The following is a 24224-nucleotide window of genomic DNA, read 5'->3' as shown; positions in this document are numbered from 1 at the left end:
ACACTCTCGCGCGCGCCGCCCCCCCCCCCCCCCCCCCCCGTTTCCGGTAGCTCCAAGTTTCCCCAAGATAGCAGCAGCTCAGGGCAGCGCCTTCGACCAGTATCGAACCAAGACAGGCGTCCTGTACCATGAGATTCACAGTGCCAGCGTCTTCCGAGTTCTCGAGATCGACCCTGGAAGTTTCGAGAGCCCTGTTATATGCAAGTTCCATCACATCGACCTGGACGCCCTACATCTGCAGGATGACGCATTGAGCTACGCCTGGGAGGACCCCTCGTGGCGCTACTCGCCCAGCAACACGGAGATGTTCGCGGTCCTGTGCGATGGTCACGAGCTAAAGATATCGCCGAACCTGCACGAGGCAATCCGGCACGTGAGGTCAGCCAGGAGGCGGATCTTCTTGTGGGCAGACGCCGTGTGCATCAACCAAGAGGACACGGCCGAGCGGGGGCACCAGGTTTCGCTGATGGCTTCCATTTACCGCCGGGCCCGACAGACCATTGTATGGCTTGGTGACAACACGAGATATTCGCACCCTTTTCAGGTCACCGAACGGCAAATTCCCGAGGCCCAGCTGGCCTTTGGGGCTATCTGCGATATTGTGAATAACTGGGGGTCTCTAAAAGCGGCGGAAGCTCAAGGCGGATTCGAGACTGCCAGCTACCGGGTTGCGAACCCAGTCGACGAGCAAGATACGAGAGAGTTCAGACACTGCGAGGATCAAGGTGAGCAAAACTCCCGTAATTGCTTCCCAGACTGTGTCGCCAGTTGCTCATATCAAACAATAGGGCTTTCCAGCCCTAAGCCTGAGCCTTCCGATTCTGGAATCGACGCTGACGCGGTCTCGGCAAAAACGTCGCCGCTGTGGAAATCCATCGCCGGCCTCTTCTCTCAACCCTGGTTCTGGCGTGTCCGGGTCGTCCAAGAGGTCGTGCTGGCGCAGTCGGCCGTGGTGAGATGGGGGCATGCGGAGATAGACTGGAGGTGGATCGGTCTTGCGTCAGCCATACGACGAACCAACTACAGCTCCATCTGTGAGGCCATGGTCATGGGCGGCGTCTACAACGCATACCTCATGTTTAGACTTTCTCCCATGAGCGACCTGCCGCCTATAACCTTGTCTTTCATCCAGCTGCTGCGCCTCACGCGGCAGCTCGCGGTGACTGACGCGCGTGACCGCCTCTACGGCCTGCTCGGCATCCGCACCACCGACAGCGATCCCGAAGCAGGCCTGCTTTTCCTCCGGCCCGACTATTCCGTTTCAGAGCGCGAGCTGTGGAAGCGTGTGGCAATCAAGGCCATCGGCGAGTCCCACAACCTGTCCCTGCTTTCGAGCGTTCAGCACGATACGTTTGATTTGGAGGCCCTCCGAAGCGCCAGTGAAAGCCATTCCACGTTCCAGGAAGAGCGGAGTCCAGAACACCAGCCGCTGCCCTCTTGGGTACCCAATTGGAGTGTAGCCTGCTGCGCTACGTTAGCTCCCTGGGATCGTGACGACCGGTTCGCGGCCGCGAAGGACTTCCCCCTCCACCTCGGTTCTCCGATCGGCTCCAACAACCTCCTCGTCGAGGGCATCCAAATCGGCATGGCTGTAAAACGCTACGGGACCGGGTGGCGCCAGGCGGTTACGGCACTCCTTGGAGGTGCAATGGGTGGTTCTTCGCTTCGGACGGCGGCTTGCGCCTCCTGGCCCGTACTTTGACGGCAGGACGCGACGCTTACGGTTCCTTGCAAGCCGCCGACAGCGACGACTGTCTCGCGGATCTCGCGGCCTACATTCTCGACTGCGCCGAGCGCGAGCGTCAAGAGACCAAGAGCTACGGTGGGATATTCGAGCGACACCCGCGACTGGAAGAAAAATTGGAGAGCCTGGCCGAAGGCGGAAACACGTCGCGCTTCTGCAGCACCGTGGATTCCGTAAGCGCACGGCGGCAGCTTTTTACGACTATGAACGGGTATTTCGGTCTCGGGCCAGACCTGCTCGAAAAAGGGGACGTCGTTTGCGTCTTGTCCGGCGCCGATCTCCCTCTTGTCCTGAGCCCTACGTCATGGCGGCGGCAGCAGGACGAGAATGACGGCGAGGGCGCGGGGCGGCAACCGCGCCCGACCGAGCCTTGGCGGGTCGACCACAACCTCTTGGTCGGCGAGTGCTACGTCGAAGGCCTGATGAACGGCGAGACGATGGCCGGGTTTGCAAACGGCGACGACCCGGTGGAGTTGTTTGGCCCGCTGCCGCCCCAGCTCCTCGAGGATGACATTCTGTCAGCAGCGAGCGAGCCGGAAAGAAACCGGGCGCGGAAGGCACGACTGGAACAGCTGCGTGCAAGAAATTTGTTCACGCCGGCAAGTTTAAAAGCAGCTAGGCGTACTAGGGCGGAAAAACGATGGTTCAATATTCGCTGAGGGGTGTGTTGTGGATATCTGGGCCAAGACCGGACTCACACCGTTAGGACCCACGCGGTTGATAACTGTTAGGAGACGTAAGGCGCATGCCGAGAACTATAATATCATTTTTCCCTTTCTCCCTCAAGAGTAGAGCATGCCCGCTCCAATCAGACATCAGCAGTATAAAGCAGTAATGGAATATGAAGCCTGATGAACCACCTTTCATCTTGAGTTCTGCTGGGACAAACTCGCAGCCATCAGGGTTGGTTGTACAGAAGTCCCGGGTGATATCCAGTAGTCGCCCAGCCGCCGAGAGGCTTGCTAGCTCATGGTGATAGCTATCATTTCTACTCTGGTTAGTGTTCGTGTCTTGCCAAGCACAGCATCCCCTTCCCGGCCTTTGCGAGCTGCCTGAGAACTAGGCTGGCTCGCCACTTCGGGTGCATGTCCGTGCCTTTATAGTTACATATGACGACTTTCCAACCCTTTTTTTTTTTTTTCATACGCGCTGCAGAGAACTCGGCGTAGCAATCGCAGCAGAGTGGACACACCCCCGCCTGTTGCGCTCAGCACCGTTGGGCCGTACGTCTGGCGTCTCGGATGCGGAGGCCGACGAGAGACTTGTCAATCATTGGTGTGCTTCTCTTGCCATGCTCAAAACGGACAATGATAAGGCTTCTGGGAAACTTGCCGTTGAAAAAGAAAAAAAAAGATAAAAAAAAATACGCCAACCCCCTCCCTGAAAGAATGGTCCTCTTGACCAACCCCTGTCATGGGCTTAGCGTCCGACCCAGCAGCTTGCAGCTTGGTGAATTTGTTGCTTGCAGCATTTTCGACAGTAGCGGGTCCAAGAGAGAGGTCGAGCCCGCTGCCGCGACTGATGCTTGGGGTTTTTTTTAGGCTTACGGTGGGGATTCGTGTGGCGGCCACCAGGGAAATTGTCTGTGGCGAGCAGGAGCGGGCTGTGGCGGCAAGAAAGGGAACCTGCAACATGATGCCAGGATAGAAAGGGTCACTCAGATTGCAGCATTGCCTCTGTCCGCAATGAGCGTTGGGATTGCCTGTCAGCATCGTGTGGTGCAACTCGACCGTCCGTCTCGTGGGGCGAAGGCTGAGTAGTATCAAAGAGACGACCCCGATCCTACAAACGACATGATGGACATGACGGACATGAAGGAATGGGGATGGCCAGGTTTCGACCCATGTTGTGGGATTTCGTGGTCTCATACAAAAGCTCGGATTTGCCTGTCCCAAACATGAGTGTTGGATCATCAGAAGGCCCGGGCTGTTGTCTGTAGGGTATCTCGGCTTGTGGCGTTCCACTCACAAGCCTCGCGAGGCTGTGTCACCATCCCTGCTTGAGTCCAATTGTGGCGCCTCATACTAGGCTAGTCCTGGGACGTGATTGGCCAGACTCAAAAGACTGCTACATCGAACAGTCTCGGCCGGCTCCGTCACCAAGGGTCCATCAGTTGTCTGGTAGTCGTCCCAGCGACGTGTGCTGTCACATGGCACCTAGTTTTTTTTTTTCTCCCTTCCGGGGACAGCCCCGACCGGACGCCATGGAGACGGCGCCGGGCCGGCGGGTGCTGCAGTCCAGGTCAGCAGAACAGAGGGGCGTGCTGCACGGCTGGGGCGATCGCGGAGGATTTTTGGGGTTTTTGGGAAGGGTGCAGTTTCAATAGCCCGCAGCGGGCTGCAGAGACATGCAGCAGCATGCAGCGCTTGCAGTAGGACATTGCGGTGTGCCATCCTGAGCCACGGATTCGGGGTCCTGGGTGGGGGCGCTGTGGGGCCCGGTCTGCAGGTCCGCAGGAAGGGACCCCTGAACCAGAGTTTCTGGAAGCTTTGACCCCACGGTTGCCGTGCAAACGCGCTTTGGGCCGCGTCGACAGGCCAGGCCGCTTGAACAAACAAAAAAAGAAAAGCAACGACCAATATTGCAATGCGTTTTGCCAAAACTCGTCGCAGGGCAACCCAACACACTCCTTCTCCAATGGCAGCGCCCTAGTATATTGCCCGTTTCCCGTCTTTGCTTTTTGTGCCAACGGCCTGCTTTTGTTGTGCCGTGTTTCTGCTTTCGAGCGTCTGCTCGGGACGACGTCTTGTCTTGTCGAGGACGGCCTAGAGTAAACAAACCCCCAAATCTCCCTTTTAAGCTTCTGATGCGGCTGTCCCGTGGCGTTCCACCAGCAGCACGAAGCTCCCGCACGAACCGAAAATATGGGCAGGTCTGCCGGATCAGCACCCGCAGCCGTGGTCAGCCCGCAGCGCACAATGTCACCACCACCCCATCATCAGCGTCATCATGAGCAGCACCAGCAGCAGCTGCAGTTCGCCTCGTTCCGCTCGAGGGCCGCTGCCGCCCGCTCGCGCTTTCAGGAGGGCTCTATGAACGATCGCGTCAGCGCCGCGCCTCCTGCCGACTTCCTCGGCGACGACTACACGCCCTCGCCCTCGGGCACCGTCACCGCCGCCTCGTCCCTCAGCAGCCGCAGCTCCTGGGCCGGCCCGGCCACGGCCGCCTCGGACTGGGGCACCACGAACGTCCCTCCCGGCTCGTCGTGCAGCGCCGGCTCCAACCCCAACCGCCACTCGGCGCCGTCGTGCGAGCAGCAGCAGCAGCAGCAGCAGCAGCAGCAGCCAAAGCAGAAGTCGAGCGGCTTCTTCGCGCCACTGTGGGACGGCATGCGCGAGCGCCTGCGCCTGACGCGCAGCAAGTCGTCCATCAACGTCGTCAACCCATCCCCCAAGGACGCCGCGCCTGCGTCACGACCGCCCGTCCCGCCCTTGCAGCAGACCCAGTCATTCCCGCCCGCCGCCGCCGCCGCTACCCCCAGCGCCGCTCCACACGCTGCCTTCGCCGCCGCCGGCCCGCCGGGTGGCCCCCGGCCGACCAGGGAGGAGGTGCTGCAGAGCTACCAGCAGCTCATGAAGTCGGGCTTCTTCGACTCGCACGCCATCCAGTCTAGTAGACACGCCCCGCCGCCCGGAATGACCAGCAGCAGGCCCTCGTCGAGGAACGCGCCGCCAAACCTCGCCCCGGTGACGGAGCACTCGCCCGCCCCGGGCCACCGCCGCAACGTGCTCTCCACGTCGGCCACCAGCGGGGGCTTCCCCAGGCCCAGGAAGCGCAGCGGCGGCTTCGTGGCTGCGGTCTCGAGGGGCTACTTCTCTGAGTGCGAGGATGACGACGAGGACATGGTGGACCGCGACGCCGAGCCCCGCAGGCCGTCGACGTCGTACGGCCGGCGGCGCGGCGATTCCCTGTCGCGCGGCACCAAGCGGCACCGCGCCGACGCCGAGTCCATGACGAGCAGCACCACGGCCAGCGACAACCCAGCGCGCCGCCTGGTCAAGAAGCTGCGCAAGTCGACGTCGCGCCTGTCCAACCGCCGCAACAGCGACGCCGCCGCCGACGCCGTGGCGGCCGTGGCGGCCGCCCTGCGCTCCTCGAGCAACGTCAACGCCGGCCAGTCGTCGCCCCGCAAGAGCGGCGGTAACGGGGGCAGCGGTGGCGGCGGCGGCCCGCCGCTCTCGCACCGGAACAACAACTGCCTCTACCAGCAGGTCGAGCCCGTCGTCCACAGGAAGCTCACCAAGACGCCGTCCAAGAAGGACCTCCAGGACCTCGAGAGGCAGTCGTCGCGCGAGTCGGGCAGCTTGCGCCGTCGCGGCGGCGGTGGTGCTCCTCCTTCCGCTCATGCCACCGGCGTCTCGAACCGTCCTGGAAGCAGCTATGGCGGCCACGGCACGGCGACGGGCCTCGCGCCTCCGCCTATCGGCCACATGCTCCGCGGGGCGTCGGCGCCGCCGCGCACCAGGGACAACGCCGCCGCCGCCAAACGCAGCGTGGCGTCGCCCCCGCCGCTGCCCGCGCCCTCGTCGCCGCAGAAGCAGTCCTCCCACCACAGCCACGGCCACGGCCACCACCACAACCGCTCCCACCACAGCTCGGCCTCGGCCTCCCCAACCCGCACGGCGCCCGCGAGCCCCGTCAAGGACACGACGTCGGTGCGCGCCGTCGCGGCGCCGAGCTTCCACTACCCGCAGCGCGTGCGCCGCCCGGGCATCCAGCACCAACACCACCAGTCGGCCGGCGGCGGCGGCGGCGGCGGCCCGCTGGCGTCGCTGTCGCCCGAGGACCGCCGCGCCAACCGCGCGCCGTCGCACGTCGTCGTCGCCCACGTCCCCATCGACTTGAAGACGGGCGTCAACGACGTCATCATGGTCGGCTCGGTCGACGGCATCGAGAACCGACGGGGTGGCTGGGCTTGATTTTTTTTTTCTCGCCCTCTTCTTTTCTCGTTGAACATATGCTTGCACCAAATACAGCCAAAGAATCGCCTCTAGTGGGGTCGGCCTCTTTTCGCTGGAAGAATGAAGAAACCGGATTGCACAAGTGTCTCTCCTCCTTTTTTGGCGCCGAGATTTTCAAGACTTTATGCTGTCTTTCTTTGTTCATGCTCATCTTGGCGCAACGGCTTTTAAAAACGATGTCTGACGGATTTATTTATGGGAGGTGGCCTCATTTGTACAACACAAACTAATATTCGCCATCATGAACGCTCCGAGGTGGACCGGCAACGGTCTGCTCTGACGAGTATGACGATCATGACCATTCTGTTGGTTTTTTTTTTTTTTTGCTTTTTCCGTTCTAGATCTGGATTTTTACTTCTCCTTCTCGTCATTCTTTACATCTGCATGTTAATCGGTGGCGGAACGTGTTTCCAGGTGTTTTGTCTTTTTTCCGCTTCGGTGGCACACTCGCTTGTCGGGGGGGCTACGGCCTTCTTTCCTTTATCTCCTTTGCGCTGTTCTCCTCCCTTGTCACGCGGGTGGTCTTTGTACCATGCAACTTTTTTGGTAGCTGTTGGTTTGTTGTCTTTTGGCTTTCCGATACACCGTACAAAAAAATGCATCCCGTCACGACTATGACGCTACGATTTTTAACATAGACGAAGGCTTCGGCCGTTTGCTCTAATATACTGCCTGAACCCCTGACCACCCACGCTTGTCAGCATAACGATACTCGGCGCTGCCCACCACTCCCCCGCCCCCGTGCTGCCGAAGGGTTCGCCAACATGAGCAAGTTGGCGATGAAAGCGTCCGTGGATACCGATCTTTGTGAAGAAATCCCTCATTGAGTCCACTTGTTGTGCTCCCAGAGCCATTGAAAGGCTCCAAGACGAATAGTTTACCGTCATATACCCAGCCCTATCAAGCGCGAGATTTCTGTTCAGAGGAAACCTGGAGTAAAGGGGCGGTTCTATGCTTTCGGCGCTTTTGCTTCGCTTTGGGCCAACTGGTTGCCTACGATGGGATCCGTGGACGACGAGGACGAGTCCCTTGGCGTGGGTCTATTCCTCCTCGCTCGGCCTGCGCTTGGGCTATCCCCATGAAATAAATTGGCAATGCTACCCTTGACTACTCAGCTCAGCTCCTTCTGCCAGCAAGCCGTCGCCGGTACACACGCGTGCCAATCAGGCGGCGGCGGCGTCTCGGCGCTCAGGGCACCTGCGACAGGAGTCACGGTCCGTATCCGACACGAGCCAGTGGTCGAAGCGATCCAATAAGGGCTACCTCGACCGCCTTCTTACCCATAGATTATACCCCCAGGGAGCAGAGCTACGTAGAATTCAATATCGCGCGCCACCATAATCCCGATAACCGCCGCGACCGTGACCGCGACCGCCGGCGGGAACGGGGCCACGGCAACAACAACTAACGCGTCTATGAAACCCGGGGTCCCCACGAGGAGGACCCCTATGGCAGGCCCCACCGGCCGGAACTCCGGGACGGCACCGACTTCACGGGGATCCTCCCGGACCACGCCTTCGGAGTTAACCGGGGCTCCTTCCGCAGGGGCTGGGCGGGGCTGGCGGACCGCGAGCGGTCGATGCCGATCCTCCGCCGGCGGGCACCAATACTAATAACGTTACTACTGCCAACACTGCTAGCAACCACAACGGTTCTGGCGCGATAGCGGACAATGACAGCAGCGCTGTCGGCGCCGGCGCCGGCGGCCTCAAGGGGGGCGGGCAGGTGCAGTGCGATATGTTCGACGGCTCGGGCGACTGGTTCGGGGCCATCGTGCTGTCGCACGACTGCATCACCAGAATGGAGGGGCAACGTGTTTAAGGCTGCGTTTGGGAAGGCGACCTGGTGCCTAGCGCGTTGCACTTGGTGATCGCGTTACGATCGGGCATTCACGAACAAGCCCCCGGCACTGACAGCGAGCGCACAGTTGAAGCCGCGGGGGTTTTATCACAAGCCCTGGTGGCGGCCCCTTGTCGTGAATCTCCCGACACCAAACGCATTTCAGCGAGCCCGGCCCACCCAACAGATGGGATCTTCTTAGGACTAATCGACGCCCCGCTGAGCACACACAGAATCCGCCGCCGAGTCCGAGTGGCTCGATGAGATTTCCCTTCTTTTGGACGCGGAACCTGAAGCCGGCGGGGCCGCTGTGGGAAGGAACCCTGCATCAGATGGGCTAGAATCTATAGTGGGGAATTCTGCGTTCACTGCAACCATCTTCGTCTCGTAGCCACAGGAGCGAGGGTGGCGACGAGGTCAAGAGAGGCATGTTGACGGTTTCTGGGCGGGGAGGGAACTTATCCAGAAGGCACACTCACCAGCAGCAAAGATGCAGGGAGCGCTAACTATTCCTTTTTCCTACTTTTTTTTTCGTATCCGAAAATGTAGCTGTTGGATGACGCGATTCTGGTGGGCCTGATGGGTGTCTCCCCGCACCCCACAGTCCATGCAAGGTGCGCTGGTTGGTCAACGAGAAGGTCAAGAAAGATTTGGGCTGGGAACAACAAAAAGCTGCAGCTCGTCTTCCACGCCCACCCACGACCACGCCTAAATGACGATATAACGCAGCAATCCCTACCAAGGCCGATATCATGGATCCTCTCTGTAGCAGCCAGATTATCTCGTGGCTCCACAAACTACCAGAAAACAACGAGGCACACCGACCCGAAATGCCTTTAACACCCCCTATTTCTCTGTCACCCAAGAGGAGAAAGCGTTCCGAAGACGATGACGATGGGGACGACCAAGAGACGACGCCGATACCGGCGACCAGAGCCGAACCACGGCAATTGGCTCCGATCCCCTTACGCCTCCAACAAGCAGCTTCCGCCTACTCTAGTTCCACGACCTCCCAGTCCCGAACTTCTTCTCGAACCTCGACCAGAAGCCGCGCCACGAGCCCCGTCAAACGTACTGTGAACCTTGAATTCCTTTCCAAGCCGGTACACTTTGAGGAACCGGGCGACGACCTAGACGCACAACTTACCGACGATGCTGCCCGCGAGCTGCTCTCCCATATCACGCGCATCACGAGGTGGAAGACAGAGTTCCTGCCCGCCGAAGCGTGCGACATCATCCGGGCAAATGTACCCGACGGGAAGAACTGGCCGAGCCAGTGGTTCCGGCCAAAGGGTGATCAAAACAAGGACGAGGACGAGGACGGGGAAAAGAAATTGGCGGCACAGATACAATTCGCAGCGCTCTCCGAGATCGTGTTCGAGACCAAGGCATCGATCAAGCGGATCCGCCACGAGCTCGCCTGGAACAACGCGGTGCATTGGCCGCTCCTCAAGCTCGCGACACGCTCCGTCTCGGGATGGGGAGGTGGAGGCGTCATCTGCGAGCCTACGATGAGCGCAGGCATAGCCAACATGTGGCTTCCAGGCATGGCGAACAGCCAGGCTCAGGAACAAAACGGAGTTGCGGGAGGCAAGATGGTCGACTATGTCTTAACCCTCGACCTCCATAACCGACGCCCCTCCGACGCGCCGCTGCGCGAAGCTATTGTTCGCCTTGTCCGCGATCAACCCCCTGATGTCCAGTCCGTCAACCAGACCAATTACCACCCCCTCGTCTTCAACCCCATCGGCGTAAGCATTGAAACCAAGTGCAACACGGGAGCCGCAGAGGGCAACGTGCAATTGGGCATCTGGACAGCTGCCTGGCATCAGCGTGTTCAAAACCTCGTGAAATCCCCGGTCAACATCGCACTGCCCCTGCTTCTCTGCCACGAGCACGCCTGGAAGCTGTACTTTGCATGCGACAGAGGTCACGAGATCGAAATCATTGGCCCAATTACCATTGGAAGCACCGACACGCTCGACTCGGCGTACTCCCTCTTTGCCGTGCTGGTCGAAATCTGCAAATGGGTCGAGGGGCCTTACCGCACCTGGTGGGAGACTATACTTGGGGTGGCGAAGGACAGCTCAGGGGGGCCGGGTGGAGATTCAGGAGCTTGATAGCCGACCACACAACAGGCGGAGGGCTGTCAAGCGAGTGTTCCGTTCAAAGTGCGAGGCGATGCAGGGCTGCAGTAGACCACAGATTGATTGACTATCTAGAAGTGGTAGAAAAAGTTCTAGACCACTGCGTGGCACCGGGGCCTGCAGGTCAGGGGCTGGGCCTGACTGAGGACTTCAACAGCTACGCTGGCAGGTCTAGATTGGCGACCATCACGGAGATGAATCGGCCTCGTACCAGAGAGACCGCGCCGGCATGGCCGGGGCACGTCCTTGGCGCCTCACAGAACCTCCCGCTGGTGCCTGTTCACAACCGACACCAAACACAAAGTCTACTAATTCTTTTTGGATGTAGGGAATCCCCCGCCTACTGGCGCTGCCTAGATTCCGGGCAACAAGAAAACTGCTGTGGCTGCGGCGGAGCCTGGCATGCAGCCGCCAAGCATGGCCTGCAGCCGCCAAGCATGGCCTGCAGCCGCCAAGCATGGCCTGCAGCCGCCAATAGCGGCCTTCAGCCCTCATCTCCCCTTGCTCTCCCATCTTCGTTTCCCTTCCAAGTCACCCGTCATATCTCACAACTCGCAATGCCCGGCGACCACATCCGACTGCTCGCCCTCGACGGCGGCGGGGTGCGCGGCCTGTCCTCGCTAATGGCCACCGTCGACCCGGCATCCCCGCCCAAGCCCTGCGACTGTTTTGATATGATTGGCGGGACCAGCACTGGCGACAGGCATGATTGCGATTATGCTCGGCCGCCCGCATGATAGCAGCAGCACCGCCAGCAGTCGATGGATGCGGAGCCTGATGATCTACGCGATACCACGCGGGCTTACTTCATGGCTGCCCAAGGCTAAGTAGCACAGCAGCGCACATCCCGCAGATAGCATACAACTCGGGCGAGAAATGGAAAGCGTGATTCCGGAGTCTAGGGTCAAGTGACACATAAGTTATTTCTACGTGGTTGCTGCCCGGGCTTGATTGGGCTAACGTTGACGCTGAGCGCATGTTGTGTAAGCATAGTGGTTTTCCTGGTAAAGTCGGCTGGATTACGCCACCAAGCAAGGCGTAATAATGGGCGAGGGGACACGGGGAGTACAGCCCGTCCCGTTGGGGTATAACCACCTTGCTTCCTCGGCGGAGGTCTCCCGTTGCTCTCTGCAAAGGGCACACCTACTTCGAGGATCGTCTGCCCCAACAATCGCCATGTCCGAAATCTCGTCTCTTTGGCGCGGCAGTTCGTCGCTTAGGGCTAGAAAGCGACGAGAGGTCGGCAAGGCTGCCTGTCGGCAGCATTCGCCACAGGGCAGCGACGGGGGGGTTTAGTAGTTCGCACGGCAGCGAGGGGCCCTGTGGTGAGGCACTTGACCAGATGGGTTGGCGAGGGATTGGGGTGCTGGGGAGTGGTTGCAGGACGCCATTATCGCCGCTAAGGGAAGGCGCGAGGAGATGGTCCGCATGCACGATAGTTGAGGCGACTTGAGGAGGCAAGAGCTGCATGCACCTTGCCACGCTGCCTTAAAAACTGCACCTCAGTAATCAAGCGGTGCCTACCACCACCAAAATCGTTGATTGAGTTCGCGGGATTGACTTTGGGAGGGAAAAAGGAGGTGGTTGCGAGCACCGAGGTGCATATTTAAGCCAACGTGGCATGGGTGCATCCAATCGGTATTGCACATGCAGAAACCCTGCAGGCTGCAGAGCCAAGACACGCAAGCCAATGATGTAGCCCAGCAGGCGACAGTGCCTGGTTGGGCTCAATTGGTGGGCAACGACACTTTGTGTTAGTGGTCTCGTCGAGCCTTGGAATACAGGACAGTCGGGCGACTGCTTCGAGGCCTCCCTCTTTAACAAGTACTTATTATATAGTGAGAAGCGCGCTTAAAGATAAGTAGTTATCGGAAACGTGGTTAGAAGTAGAAAAAATACGTGATTGTGATTAGTGCGAAGAGCACGATCTTCACTCCGAGGCTCAACGATACTTAAGGGAACAGTCCTCGTCGCCGTCCGAGCAAAAACCCGAGGCTGGCTTTGTTTCAATGAAGTACCCCGAGACACCCAGCACGCAATCCAATAATTACTGAACGCAATGAGCAGCCCTGACCTGGAAGGCCCCGACGCAGTGCCGCCTTTCCGCAACAGCGAAACGGAAGGCGCAAGTCAAGAGGGTGGTGACTTCTCAACAAGCGATGAGAGCACCATCACCCCATGTGGAGATGTCCCCGGCCCCGATGGCCTCCCAGTCCACAGTCCAAGACCAGCGATGAAGCCTTTTCAGGAGGGAGCCCGCCTGAAATCCATGAGGACGCCGCGAATACCCCTAACGCCACCACCACTCCAGGCGTCAAGACAGCTCAAGAAGCCTCCCCAGAGCCCGAGGCCGCCGAGGAAAGCGAGCTCGTTACCGATGAAAGCGCCAATGGAAATGTTGGCACAGTTCAAAATGCCTCTCCGGTGCTCAAGGCCATCGAGGAAGGTGAGCCCGTCGCTGAGAACGGTACCAGTGCAGACGTTGTAACGACGCAGAGTCCCTCGTCGCCTGAGGTGGATCCCCCATACGAGGAATCTGCCAGCACGATCCGGTTGCGGAGCGTGGACGACAACTCCCCATCTCGTCGGCGGTGGATCTCGAGGAAGGAGCGTGACCGGCAGGATGTCGAGCCGCTCGACGAGATGATGCTGCAGCCCGGCCTTGAGGAAGTGAAGGCGCACTTCCTGCATGTGTACGAAGAGGCGCAGGCGGTACGGAAACGCGGCGACGACCTGCGAAAGATGAGCAATCTGGATGTATGCTTCGTGGAGGACAGCGAGAGCAGTAAGTTCTCTCTCCTTTTTACTCTTGTATAAACATCCGCTATCGCGACGACCATTCTCGTTTCGGCGCCCCCTCTGGGTAATGAATTTGGGACCTGACAGAACCTTTATTAGCCCGCATGATGGTTTTAAACTGTTATATCAAACTCTTGCAGCGCTTGAACCTGGTGGCAGACAACGTGCTTGGCCGAACCAAACCGCACCTCTGCATGTGCGAGGCTTGCATGGACGAGGCCTGCATGGACGAGGTCTGGGATGACGCCACAAAAGATGGAGAGCGAGGGGTATGTTTTGACTCGTGCGGCCTTCCCAAGCTGCGGCCCATGCCTTTGGCTTTAACCCGCCGCTGCTAACGACGCTCTCTAGATCCTTCACATTGACTACCAGGACTCTTGCGGTTTGTTCTCCAATGTGGAAAGAATTTTTGAAAAGCACGCGGGCACCACGCCACCCGTCATTGTCCTGCATCTGCCAGATTCCGCCGCGGATGCTGAGCGCTTGATCGTAAAGCCAAGCGACGTGGTGCCTCGGATGAGTATAATCCCCCTGCGGTATTCGCCCGACGACATTCTTCCCATGTTGATGGGTAAGGTCAAGAAAGAGTGTGGAGAGAAGGAGGTTGAAGGAGGCTGGGACGGGCCCTACATGCGAAAGTTTGTTCGGCCCATCAAAGATTGCAAAAGCCTGACCCCGAGCTCCGTCACCGAAACCCTGGAGGCCTTGAAGCGGCGACGTGCAAGGAGGATCGAGGCCGAGAAGAAGGGCCGGAGTCCAGGTTCGCCGGAATCCTTTGCTTTCACAAAGTCCGACCTGCTCGGCCCTACCGCGGAGGAGCTGGGATGCCAAATCGACGCTTGGGTGGAGCTGCAGCAAATGATCGGCATGGATCAGGTCAAGGAATCCATTCGACAGCTCCTCGGCCAAGTGGTACTCAGCCGGCGGCTCGAAATCGAGGGGAAGCCGCCCTTGAAGCCGTGGGCCAACCGCCGGTGCTTTATCGGCCCCCCAGGCACAGGCAAAACCACGGCTGCCAAACTGTACGGGCGTGTCCTCAAGGAGCTCGGTCTTTTGGAGAACGACACCATTATCGAAAAGCGCGCCTCGGACCTTATCGGAAGATACGTCGGGGTGTCTGAGGCGAGGACCAAGGAGGCCATCGACGAGGCCCGCGGCGGTGTGCTAATAATCGACGACTTCCACCTGCTCCTTCCCGACACCATGCACGATACGGGCGGGACGGATGTCTTTCGAGCCGGCATCATCGACACCATTGTGGCCAATGCCGACCCCAACAGCGAGCGGAAGGAGGCCATAATATTGATTGGGTATCCCGGGCCCATGGCGGAGGCCTTCGAAAAATGTAACCCAGGCCTAGCGCGCCGGTTCCCGTTAGCCCATTCCTTCCGCTTTGCGCCGTACGGCGACAAGGAGCTTGCAGGTATCCTTCGCCTAAAGCTCAACAAGCTTTCCCTAACTGCCTCGGACGAGGCGATTCGCGTGGCTGAGAACATGCTCGCCATCGCGCGCCACCGCCCAAACTTTGGCAACGGCGGCGACGTGGGGAACCTGGTCGATGCGGCGCAAGCGGCGTGCAGCTCTCGATGCGCCAGAATCGACGGGGACGGGGACGAGGACCTCGACATGAAGCTGCTGCCCGAAGACTTTGATCCGGACTGGAGGCGCGACACGGTGGCACGCGAGCGCTGTGCCGACCTTTTCGGCGATATGGAAGGGATACAGGACATTATAGACGAGTTCCAGCGGTACCAGGCCATGGCGGCGCGGCTGAGGACCCGCGGCCACGACCCGCGGCGCCACATCCCCTGGGCCCTTGTTTTCCGCGGGCCGCCTGGGACCGGCAAAACGACAGTGGCGCGCAAGATGGCCAAGGTCTACTATGACATGGGCTTCCTGGCTGCGGCCGAGGTCATCGAATGCTCGGTGGCCGACCTGACGTCGCCCTACGGGTCGGGCAAGAAGGTTATACGCATGTTCGAGCGGGCGCTAGGCAAGGTCCTGTTTATCGACGAGGCGTACCGGCTCGGGGAGAACCAGGCCGTCGACACCATCGGGGAGATGGTGGACTGCATGACCAAGGAGCGCTTCCTGGGCAAGCTGGTCGTCATCCTGGCCGGTTACAAGGAGGACATGGAGGCCCTTATGCGGTGGAACCGCGGGCTGCGCAGCCGCTTCGCAACTGTTTTCGACTTCAAGCCCATGGACGCGCCCGACGCCCTGAAGCTCCTGCGGATGCACCTGGATAAAATGGACATTGTGCTGTGCGGCGTCGAGCCGGACCGCGCGTGTTCTCAAGAAGCTGTCCTCGAGCTACTGAAAAAGCTAACGCAGTCGAGCTCGTGGGCCAACGGCCGGGACATTATCGCCCTTTCCCGCGCCATAATCGAGGAGGCGTACACTGACGATCGATTCCACCCCACGGAGGCTGGGAGCCAAAAGATAGTCTATCATGCCCGGGATCTTCTCCAGGTACTGGACCGAAGGCTAGGAAGGGCGAGGGAGGAGGACCAGGAAATGATTGCAACGTCGACGGGACGGTCAAGATCGTCAATCGAACCCCAGGTAGTGGACGCCACACTTCAAAACCACTCCAATCGCGCTGCCAGTTTAATTAACCTTGAAAACTGGCTTGGCAGGCGATTTGAACATACCGGTTCGATGGGCGACCTCGACCGTGCTGTCGACATTATAACCAAGGCAGTGGATACCACACCTCAAGGCCGCCCCGATCGCGCTGAAAGGATCGCGGATCCCCCCTGGGATGACGAGAAGCGGGCAATTGTCATCGCCGAACGGAGAGAGCCGAAGCGCACGCGGAACATATGCTCTCGTCGGGTGTATTCTCTCTAAGCGAGGAGGTTGCGCTGCGCCTCGCTCTGGCTAAGACCTCCGTCGGCGTGTTCAAGGAACTTCGGAACGAAGCGGCTCTTCATTATGCAACCAGACATCTTCAGACTATCCTCCGCAAGGTGCCTCGATCATCACCCGACTACCCCACATATCTCAACCAGCTGTGCTACGCGCGCAACTTGCAGTACATGGTATCCCGTTCCTCGGATGCCATAGATATGGCCGTCGACGCAGGGTGCGACGCATTTCGGCTCGCGAAGCATGGTTCCAAGGCGTATCTGCCCATCGTCATGAATCTGACTTCCGTCTTCTCGAATCGGTATAGGCATCCGCGTAACCTAGAGGATCTGGACGAGGGGATAAAATACGCCAGGATGGCGTACGAAGGGCCTGATGAGGGCCCCCAGGACCATGCCCCCATACTCAGCCATCTGGTTTCCCTAATGCGATTCAGGGTCGGGCTGGCCCATGACAGCGCCCTCGAGGCGGAGGCGGAAACGCTCGTGGAGACTATGGCAGCGAGCACGGCACCAGGGTTCATACAGGATGGCATCGCCTCTGGGAAATTCGGCGTCATAGCATCAATGAAGGCCAGGCGCACCCACTCACGGGAAGACTTCGACGAGGCACTCGGGCTATACAAGGCAGCCCTCGAGGCCCTCCCGCCACACGATGAGAGGAGGGAAGATATCCTGGCGAACATGGTCATTCTTCTCAGGGCACAGATGGCTTTGGAAAAAGACCAAGACCATGACCGGACGATCGAGAATCTCCAGAACTTGATTCATTACTCGGCTCTTCTTCTTGAGGTATTGCCTGAGGGCAGCACACAAAGAGTGACGGAAACATTGAACTACTCCACCTGTTTATGCGCGTCCACCGCATTGGCTTCCTCCTCCATGAAGGAACTGGATAACGCAATCCATGACCTAGCGAAGCGTGTACCCACGATGCCTTCCGCTACATGCCACAGGGAGGGACTCCAATTGGTAATCTGCAACCTCCTGGCAAGACGTTACAAGATCACAGAGAATGTGAGGGATTGTTTGACGCTCCTCGAATACTATGAAGTTATGTTATGCGAGCGAGACGCCACGGTTGCGAGGAGAACGTGCCAATCCATACTTCCCGACTCAGCCGAGTGGGTGTGGCAGCTGAAGGATCTCCTGGTTGCCATCGCGAAAGCTCCTGTCGAGAGCGAGCTGAGACGGCAGGCGACTCGCGAGCTGGCCAACAACTTTACCTTGGACTGGGAAACCGATAATCCCTTGACATCGGCGCTGGAAGATGTTTACAAGAAATGTTATCCCCGGCTCCGTCCCATTGCAGACGCTATTGAAGAGTCCGAGACGGTCTCTGAGCGAGATATTTCGCACCTGTTCGAGGGAAAAGAGAAAGCGACGCATGGGGATGGGTCGGTCCGATGTGAAGCAGGTGGCTCCGGGCACACAGGCTTTGGGGAGCCCTCACCAGCAGTTGACGAAGAGACCAGCATCACCGTCCTTGACCTCGTCAGAGGCTTGTATCATAATGGGGCAAGACGCACCCCATGCAACGTCACCGGATTGCGCCCCCCGTATGAACTCATCGTGCGAGAAGAAAGGCTTGAGCAACAGTCCCGCGAAAAGGCCCGGGAGGCAGGCGGGAAACCAAATCCGCATCTCTGCCGCATGTGCATGGACGTCGCAAAGCCCCTGCGGGTGGCATCGCCACAAAACGAGTATGCTTGGGCAACCGTTCGATCCTCGATGCCCTTTGGGGACTTCTCCGAACTGTGCTGCAGAACGGACTGCGTATTTTGTCGTCTTGTACTTTCCGCAGTCACTACCGAGGCCAAAGAGCTGCATCCGAGCCTTGTGGCCATCGAAAAGGAATTCCAGGGGATACAGCTCACGGCCGTAACTTCGCCTAGCGGCGATTCGATGCTGGAGATCAGGTATGGCCCAAAAACGGTCGGCACGGTGAGGCTCATAACTCCCGACAACCACGGCTCGACGATTAGACAGTTGTGGGAGTTTGGCAGTCGAGGACTGCACGAAGTCGACGTCACAATGGCTTTCAAGCACGCCATGTTGCACCCGGATCAACAGGTGAACCCCTCATTGATCAAAGGGTGGCTGCAAGACTGTAGCACGAACCACGGCGCGCGCTGCAAAGACGGCGGCCAGGCGGCTTCTGCAGCCGAGGAGATGCCTATGGTTTTCATTGATGTTGGCGGCGACTGTCTAGTCATCTCCACCTCGCGGGAGAGATATTTTGCGCTGAGCTACGTTTGGGGGAACGTGGACATGTGCAAAACGGTCAAGGCCAATTTCGAGCTCCGCCAGCAGCACCAATCTCTGTCGGACGTGCCCTTCCCCAAAACCATCAGAGATGCCATGAGACTCGTCGAGTCTGTCGGTGAGCGCTACCTATGGGTCGATGCAATATGCATGGTGCAGGATGACCAAGAGCAGATGAGCAGAGACATTCCCAAGATGAACATCGTTTACGGGCAGGCGTTTGCGACTATCGTCACTCTCCACGGTGACAGCGCCGAAGCCGGCCTGCCGGGCGTATCGCCTGGAACAAGGCGCCCGCAACACATCGAGCTGATACGCGCCTCCAAAGGTTCTCCAAACCTGGACTACGATCCCGACGAGGGAAGTGGCGAGGTCGACACTCTGGGCATCACGCTTAGCCCTTGGCCCTTGGATCTGCACCTGGATGTGGCCAAATGGAACACCCGGGGCTGGATCTTCCAGGAACATCTGCTCTCCCGACGGTGCCTCTTCTTCACGCGCGATACAGTGTATTTCCAGTGCGCCCGTCACACGCTGAGCGAATGTGGCACTGATGTCTACGATGGCCCAGACCCCAGCAACAGCACTGCCGAGGCCGGCGAGGAGGAGCCCGCCGCCACCGCCACCACCGCCGCTCCCCGGCGAGGGAATGTGTTGGATCACCTCCCCGAAATTCGGGACGCCCCATCTGAAAAGCGGCTCGGCCAGATCTTCAAAATCTACGCGTCTCTTGTCGAGACCTACACGCGCCGCGAGTTCTCGCTCAAGTCAGACATCATCAATGGCTTTGCGGGCGTCCTCTCGGTCCTCGAGGAGCACCTGGAGAGCGAGTCCCACGCTGGCCTCCCGGCCGCCGTTCTGGCTCACGCCCTCCTGTGGACTCCGGCGGGGTCGATCCCCCTTCGCGGCATGACGTTGGCCACAGTCGAAAACTTGAACATAGGATGGCCCGACATGCAGTTCCCGAGCTGGTCGTGGGCAGGGTGGGACGGGCCCGTGGAGTATCGTCTGTTTGGGGGAGAGGGTGGTGGGGACCTGCCGCTGCCCATCCTGCTGCTCTCAGACTACAAGGTTTGGTTGGATCCCTGCGGTGGCACTGCGGACGCGGCCAAGACAGAATTGCCAAAGGCAGGGAAACAGCCTCCCAACCCAGAATCCCAGGCCGGCCCTAGCAAGAAAAGCTCCGGAGAGCCCACACCTCAGGGCAGCCCTTTGCCTTGCAGTCCCACCGCTCAGGCAGCGGGAAAGCTCCGCTACGACCGGAACGCACAGTGGCTGAACATGAAGACCAGGCTTTCGGGCGACCCCTCCAGACAAGAAATTCGGATCACTAACACTCTTCCGCCCGGCATGTTGCCAATCACCCGGAATAGCCCCCCCGTGCGCAACATCCTCGGCTTCACGGCCCCCGTGGTCTCCATATCCAACTTCTCCTTATCGCTTGAGCTAGAGTATATTACCCCGCCGCGGCGCACGCACGTCCAGGGCGACCAGGCCGTCCGCCGGATCCACGACCGCCGCCGGGGCGGCCGCCACTGCGGGCTGTGGTGGGAGCAGCCCGTGTTTGCTTGCTTCGACTTGGATAAGACCGCGGACGCGAAAAAGGGGGTCTACATGGCTGGCATATCGGCCCATCCGGACGCCGAACGGCGCCGTAAAGGTCCCTCGCGCGTTAAGGGCGAGATTGACCTCTTTGACGAGCAGGCCTTCCCCAGCACTGGCCAGGGAAGCGGCCTCGTAAACATTATGGTAATAATTGGCGGGATCGACGAGGTCGACTATGAGATAGGGAATCGGGTAACGGTGGCTGTTATGCACAGGGAGGCGTGGGAAGCGGCAGGGCCGACGGAAAAACTGGTGCTTCTCTGGTGAGGCGCAGCTTCCAGCTTAGAACGAATGGACTTTTCCGTGCTTTTTCAGTTTGCAAAAATCCTTGTTGTTATCGTTTGGCGATAGTCAAGAAATGTTCCGTTCAAACTTATTACGTGCCCAAAGAGCGGGACGAGTCCGAATGGGGTTTGTATTATGTGCTCCTAACGCCGGATTCCCAACTGCTTCCAACCTCCCAAAAGTATTAATCCAGCCCTTAATTCGCCATTCCAATTAGGGCCTTAACTGTTGAGCTTACCATCCAGTAGGTCCGATAATTAAGGTAACGCCTACTCGTCACCCTTGATATCCATTCTGTCCCTTTCCCCGTTAAGTCCCACTTTGGCTAGTTAAATCCTGATTGCTAACAAATACAACAAGCACAGCGGCATATCTAGGCATTTCGTAACTTGTTAGCACAATCGAGGGTCCAGATCCTGGAAAAGACCGTGGTGGGCGCTCACGCTGCAGTGGCCGCAAAGACCTCGGGACGCCTGGCGCTGGTGATCACGCCGAGGCTCAGCGCGAAAAAGGCGGCGAAGGCGGCGATCATGGCAAACTTGGCCCTGAGGTCGCCCAGGAAGTGGAGGCAGACGATGGAGCCGACCAGCAGCGCGAGCGCGACGAGCGTGCTGATGGCGTTGGCCCAGGTGGAGATGGACTTCTCGTGGAAGTGAGCGATCCTAACGCCGCTCGCGGATGTGATGCTCTGGATATTTCCCCCTCGTGTCAACAGAGGCCCATAGTACGCGTCAAGGGGCGTGAGCCTACCTTGGCCGGCCAGACGTGCCGTAGCATCTCGGATAAGTGGTCACGGTCTTCGGGCTGCTTGAGCGCCACGAGGTCCAGCTTGTCGTCCAGGAACTGAGCCGACAGTCCCTTCAGGGTGTTTGCCGACTCGAGCCAAGCCCTGTAGGTCCCCAGGACCCTCCGGTTCGGCCTGCTGAGGCTGGAGATGCGGCTTTGCAGGCCGAGCGCTTCGTCTGAATCACCAGAAGCTCCCCGTAGCGAAAGGTCACGGATGTCATCAGCATAAAACTCGGGTGGCGAGCGCACCGAAGACTTTGGATTACCGCTGCGGCAAGAAGACTTACGATACTCCTTCATCAGCCGGCTCAGCTCCTCGTGCAAGCGAATCTGCTCCAAGCATTTCTCCCTCAAGTCTTGGGAAACGTTTGGGTCTTGACTCTTGTCGACCACGGTCTCCCAGTTGCGCATGATCCTCAGCATGGCCACCTGGCCGCCCCCCGCGGAGGTGGCGCCATCAGCACGGTCTATTTTCTCCTCCAGCGCGAGCATGCGTGCCTGGAGGTACAGCAAGTTCCGGGCCGCGAGCCGGTCGAACTTGCGGAACACAAACGCCTCGCCGTCGCCGTCGTCAGCGATCCACCTCGACACCTCGGGGAACCCGGCCTCCACTGCTGCTGTTGCATCCATCGTGACGTGTTGCGGTTTTGAGGGGCGTATGTGTGTTTGTCTGCCCGGCAAAGGTGGAAAGTATGATGGTGCGCCTGGGGAGGACCCTTCTGCGGCTAGTCGGGTGGTACGTGGCGCAGGGCGAGACGGCCAATCATCGCGTTCAACCACGGCCATTAGATGCGTTGTCCCTCGTATGTCGTGGGAGCTGGAAAAAAAAAAGCAGCCTGAGACCTAAAGCAGGTAGTCATTGGGCACCAGAAATCCTCTCGTCCAGCCGCCCGGGTCGCTTTTCCTAACAATCCCGTCTTCGCCCGAAACAGCACCAAGGCCAAAGTAGAACACGCTTGCCCCAATCCCTATCGATCGACACCTCGAAGACTATAGTATCTCTTAGCCATCAGCCCGAGTCCAAACGGAGAAAGACCCCCGAAGGCGACTCCCCATCAAAGGTTACCACGCCAATCTCTCGGGGACGTCTAAAGCCCAACAAATTCGACCCTGACGGCTTCCTCGCCGCTCCGAGGGAGAGGAAGAAGCTTTGGGGAGAGGGAGACGGCCGCATCCAGCTCCCGCCAGCCTCAGCGCCTCGGGCGGGCCATCACAACAATCACACGCGCGGTATGGCTTCGGGTCCGGCCAGGCTTCGTGCCATAAAGGAGATGGTCATCGAGTTAGCGAAGCAGCCTGTAACCCACCCTATTATCCAGTACCAACTGATCACCGAGGCCCAGGGGATTTATTCTGGGGGTGTGACTTTTCTCGCTCGTCATTTCCCGTACGTATCGAGGTCCAATTCGGCGACAGCTTGATCGCCTTCACCCGCGGACTCATTTCGGGGCTCGACTGGGACTTCCGCAACAGGGACGGCCCGGTCCGCGAAGACTACTACGCCCTTGACGATCTTCCCGTTGACGTTATTTCTCAGCGGCGACATCGTCCTAGACAGAGACCCACCTTCCGGCAAATACCCCGTCCTGCAGTGCCGCACACTCAGGGCTCCGTGGGCCATTCACAAGGCCAAAATTGGACCCCCGCGGATGGGTCCCGCCAGACACTGTAAATTACACCACTCCTTGCTCCTACTTCACAGTAACTCTCGCCGTACATGAAGTCTCAATACATTAACACACCGGCCCCGCAGGGAGAAATGCCCAGGCCTTTACACGCGAAATCGACAGAAGGGAGTGGGACCGCCAGGGCCAGGCTGAAGCCGAAATCAGCAAACTTCCCGAGTCTGAACAGCCCGACAGGCGCGCTGCTGAGGAGAAGGAGCGACAAGACTACGAAGTGTGGAGGGCACAGCATATAGGCAAGGCGAGCATCCAGGGTAGCAGCCCCGGCACCGGCCCGTCACCCACAAGCAGCGGCGGCGATACTAGCACCGCTAGTGAACTTCCGGAAAGAACCCCGGGGCCGGTCAGCCCGGGGGCCTCCGCCGACAGTATTGGTTCGCGCCCGTCTCGTGCCTCCCCTAGGCTCAACATCGGTTTCTTTGCTAGGGTACAACGGCGACTCCAAAATACCAAACACCGCCCCAGGCAGCGAAACCCCCCTCGAAAACCACAGGAGCCCGGCCACAATGGCAGCGGCACGCCCCTGAGTACGTCGGGCGGGACATCAGCTCCGCCTACCGCCCCCGGGATTACCTTCGGCAACGTCAGTTCCAAACCCTCTGGTCCTTTCGCAAGACTCAAAAACAAATACATTACCAGGGTACGGAAGCCTTCCATACAACCAGTGGAGCCCTAGCGGGATACAAGCGCAGCCGGTGTTCCTGTCCCTGCACTAGGTACTTCCAACCGGGCACCGGCTGCGCCGGCCGCCACCCAGTCGTCGCCCACATCCTCCCCGGCGTAGTCAAGCATTGTACTTCCCCTGGGGCTAACTGCAAGTTTGGGACTTGATGGGAACATGGGGGGCTGGGGAGCGGCGCGGTGTAACGCGGACTGGCTCACATTTTCATTTTCTCTTTTTACCAGACAAAACGGTCTGGCCTACTTTCCTATGTACCCATTCGTGGCCCTGGGCTTTTTTTTTCGGGTCAGACGAGACCTGCCAATACGGAAGGTCGTGGACAGAGAACCTCTTGTGTAGGACCTAGGTAGAATGACGGGGGGACGGGTTAGCATAGTTTGCACCAAGTAGTGTGTACCCATTGGTTCTTTACGTGTCCGTAAATTGACAAAATTGGACGAGGCTTGGGTGTTTGGTACTGCCAGTCAATACGGATACCTTGCTCTCTCTCCCGCATAAGCCCCCCCAGTCTCTTGAGACAGCTTCATTCCCGTCCCGGCCACTATATTTACGCAGC

At 59.1% G+C, this 24224-nt stretch overlaps 9 protein-coding genes across 9 annotated transcripts in view; 8 read left to right on the top strand and 1 right to left on the bottom strand.

Annotated features, from left to right (window-relative positions):
• The window catches only part of GGTG_13015 (hypothetical protein), a gene marked incomplete at its 5' end in the record, with an annotated part of 3205 nt that extends 632 nt beyond the window's left edge, over nt 1-2573 (top strand). The window contains 3 exons of the mRNA XM_009230917.1: nt 51-725; nt 789-1643; nt 1709-2573. Coding sequence (XP_009229181.1) covers nt 51-725; nt 789-1643; nt 1709-2403 — 2225 coding nt within the window. The 3' untranslated portion in view covers nt 2404-2573. The remainder of the gene's footprint in view (nt 1-50; nt 726-788; nt 1644-1708) is intronic.
• A 2010-nt stretch (nt 2574-4583) lies between these two features.
• On the top strand, nt 4584-7389 carry GGTG_13014 (hypothetical protein). Its single transcript, XM_009230916.1, has one exon. The coding sequence runs from the start codon at nt 4609-4611 to the stop codon at nt 6661-6663; it is 2055 nt and encodes a 684-aa protein (XP_009229180.1). The 5' UTR covers nt 4584-4608; the 3' UTR covers nt 6664-7389.
• A 314-nt stretch (nt 7390-7703) lies between these two features.
• Nucleotides 7704-8526, top strand: GGTG_13013 (hypothetical protein; the record flags this gene model as incomplete). The annotated part of the gene is made up of 4 exons (XM_009230915.1): nt 7704-7739; nt 7821-7919; nt 8144-8280; nt 8346-8526. 4 exons carry the CDS (start codon nt 7704-7706, stop codon nt 8524-8526), a joined length of 453 nt encoding a protein of 150 aa, XP_009229179.1.
• A 597-nt stretch (nt 8527-9123) lies between these two features.
• GGTG_13012 (hypothetical protein) lies at nt 9124-10664 on the top strand (the record flags this gene model as incomplete). Its single annotated transcript, XM_009230914.1, has 2 exons — nt 9124-9158; nt 9413-10664. 2 exons carry the CDS (start codon nt 9124-9126, stop codon nt 10662-10664), a joined length of 1287 nt encoding a protein of 428 aa, XP_009229178.1.
• Nucleotides 10665-11248: 584 nt separating this feature from the next.
• Nucleotides 11249-11428, top strand: GGTG_13011 (hypothetical protein; the record flags this gene model as incomplete). Its single annotated transcript, XM_009230913.1, has 1 exon — nt 11249-11428. One exon carries the CDS (start codon nt 11249-11251, stop codon nt 11426-11428), a length of 180 nt encoding a protein of 59 aa, XP_009229177.1.
• Nucleotides 11429-12458: 1030 nt separating this feature from the next.
• Nucleotides 12459-16343, top strand: GGTG_13010 (hypothetical protein; the record flags this gene model as incomplete). The annotated part of the gene is made up of 3 exons (XM_009230912.1): nt 12459-13476; nt 13590-13759; nt 13842-16343. Exons 1-3 carry the CDS (start codon nt 12870-12872, stop codon nt 16341-16343), a joined length of 3279 nt encoding a protein of 1092 aa, XP_009229176.1. The 5' UTR covers nt 12459-12869.
• Nucleotides 16344-16717: 374 nt separating this feature from the next.
• Nucleotides 16718-20497, top strand: GGTG_13009 (hypothetical protein; the record flags this gene model as incomplete). The annotated part of the gene is made up of 1 exon (XM_009230911.1): nt 16718-20497. One exon carries the CDS (start codon nt 16718-16720, stop codon nt 20495-20497), a length of 3780 nt encoding a protein of 1259 aa, XP_009229175.1.
• Nucleotides 20498-20598: 101 nt separating this feature from the next.
• On the bottom strand, nt 20599-21972 carry GGTG_13008 (hypothetical protein). Its single transcript, XM_009230910.1, has 4 exons — nt 21589-21972; nt 21266-21477; nt 20959-21203; nt 20599-20888 (listed from the first exon to the last, which is right to left on the bottom strand). Exons 1-4 carry the CDS (start codon nt 21929-21931, stop codon nt 20825-20827), a joined length of 864 nt encoding a protein of 287 aa, XP_009229174.1. The 5' UTR covers nt 21932-21972; the 3' UTR covers nt 20599-20824.
• A 21-nt stretch (nt 21973-21993) lies between these two features.
• GGTG_13007 (hypothetical protein) lies at nt 21994-23770 on the top strand (the record flags this gene model as incomplete). The annotated part of the gene is made up of 5 exons (XM_009230909.1): nt 21994-22104; nt 22234-22660; nt 22775-22969; nt 23055-23513; nt 23703-23770. The coding sequence occupies 5 exons, from the start codon at nt 21994-21996 to the stop codon at nt 23768-23770; spliced, it is 1260 nt and encodes a 419-aa protein (XP_009229173.1).
• Nucleotides 23771-24224: the final 454 nt, after the last annotated feature.

The sequence above is a fragment of the Gaeumannomyces tritici genome (assembly GCF_000145635.1).
Source record: "Gaeumannomyces tritici R3-111a-1 unplaced genomic scaffold supercont2.10, whole genome shotgun sequence".
Classification (NCBI taxonomy): domain Eukaryota; kingdom Fungi; phylum Ascomycota; class Sordariomycetes; order Magnaporthales; family Magnaporthaceae; genus Gaeumannomyces; species Gaeumannomyces tritici.
This window is presented reverse-complemented; position numbering and strand designations above follow the sequence as displayed.

What these genes read in the sequence shown, in the direction of transcription:
- GGTG_13014 (XM_009230916.1), top strand. Translation starts at nt 4,609, where the DNA reads ATGGGCAGGTCTGCCGGATCAGCACCCGCAGCCGTGGTCAGCCCGCAG.
- GGTG_13008 (XM_009230910.1), bottom strand. Translation starts at nt 21,931, where the DNA reads ATGGATGCAACAGCAGCAGTGGAGGCCGGGTTCCCCGAGGTGTCGAGG. An exon ending in CCGGCTGATGAAGGAGTATC is followed by an intron (nt 21,478 to 21,588) that starts GTAAGTCTTCTT and finishes CTGGTGATTCAG; the next exon opens with ACGAAGCGCTCGGCCTGCAA. An exon ending in GGCACGTCTGGCCGGCCAAG is followed by an intron (nt 21,204 to 21,265) that starts GTAGGCTCACGC and finishes GGAAATATCCAG; the next exon opens with AGCATCACATCCGCGAGCGG.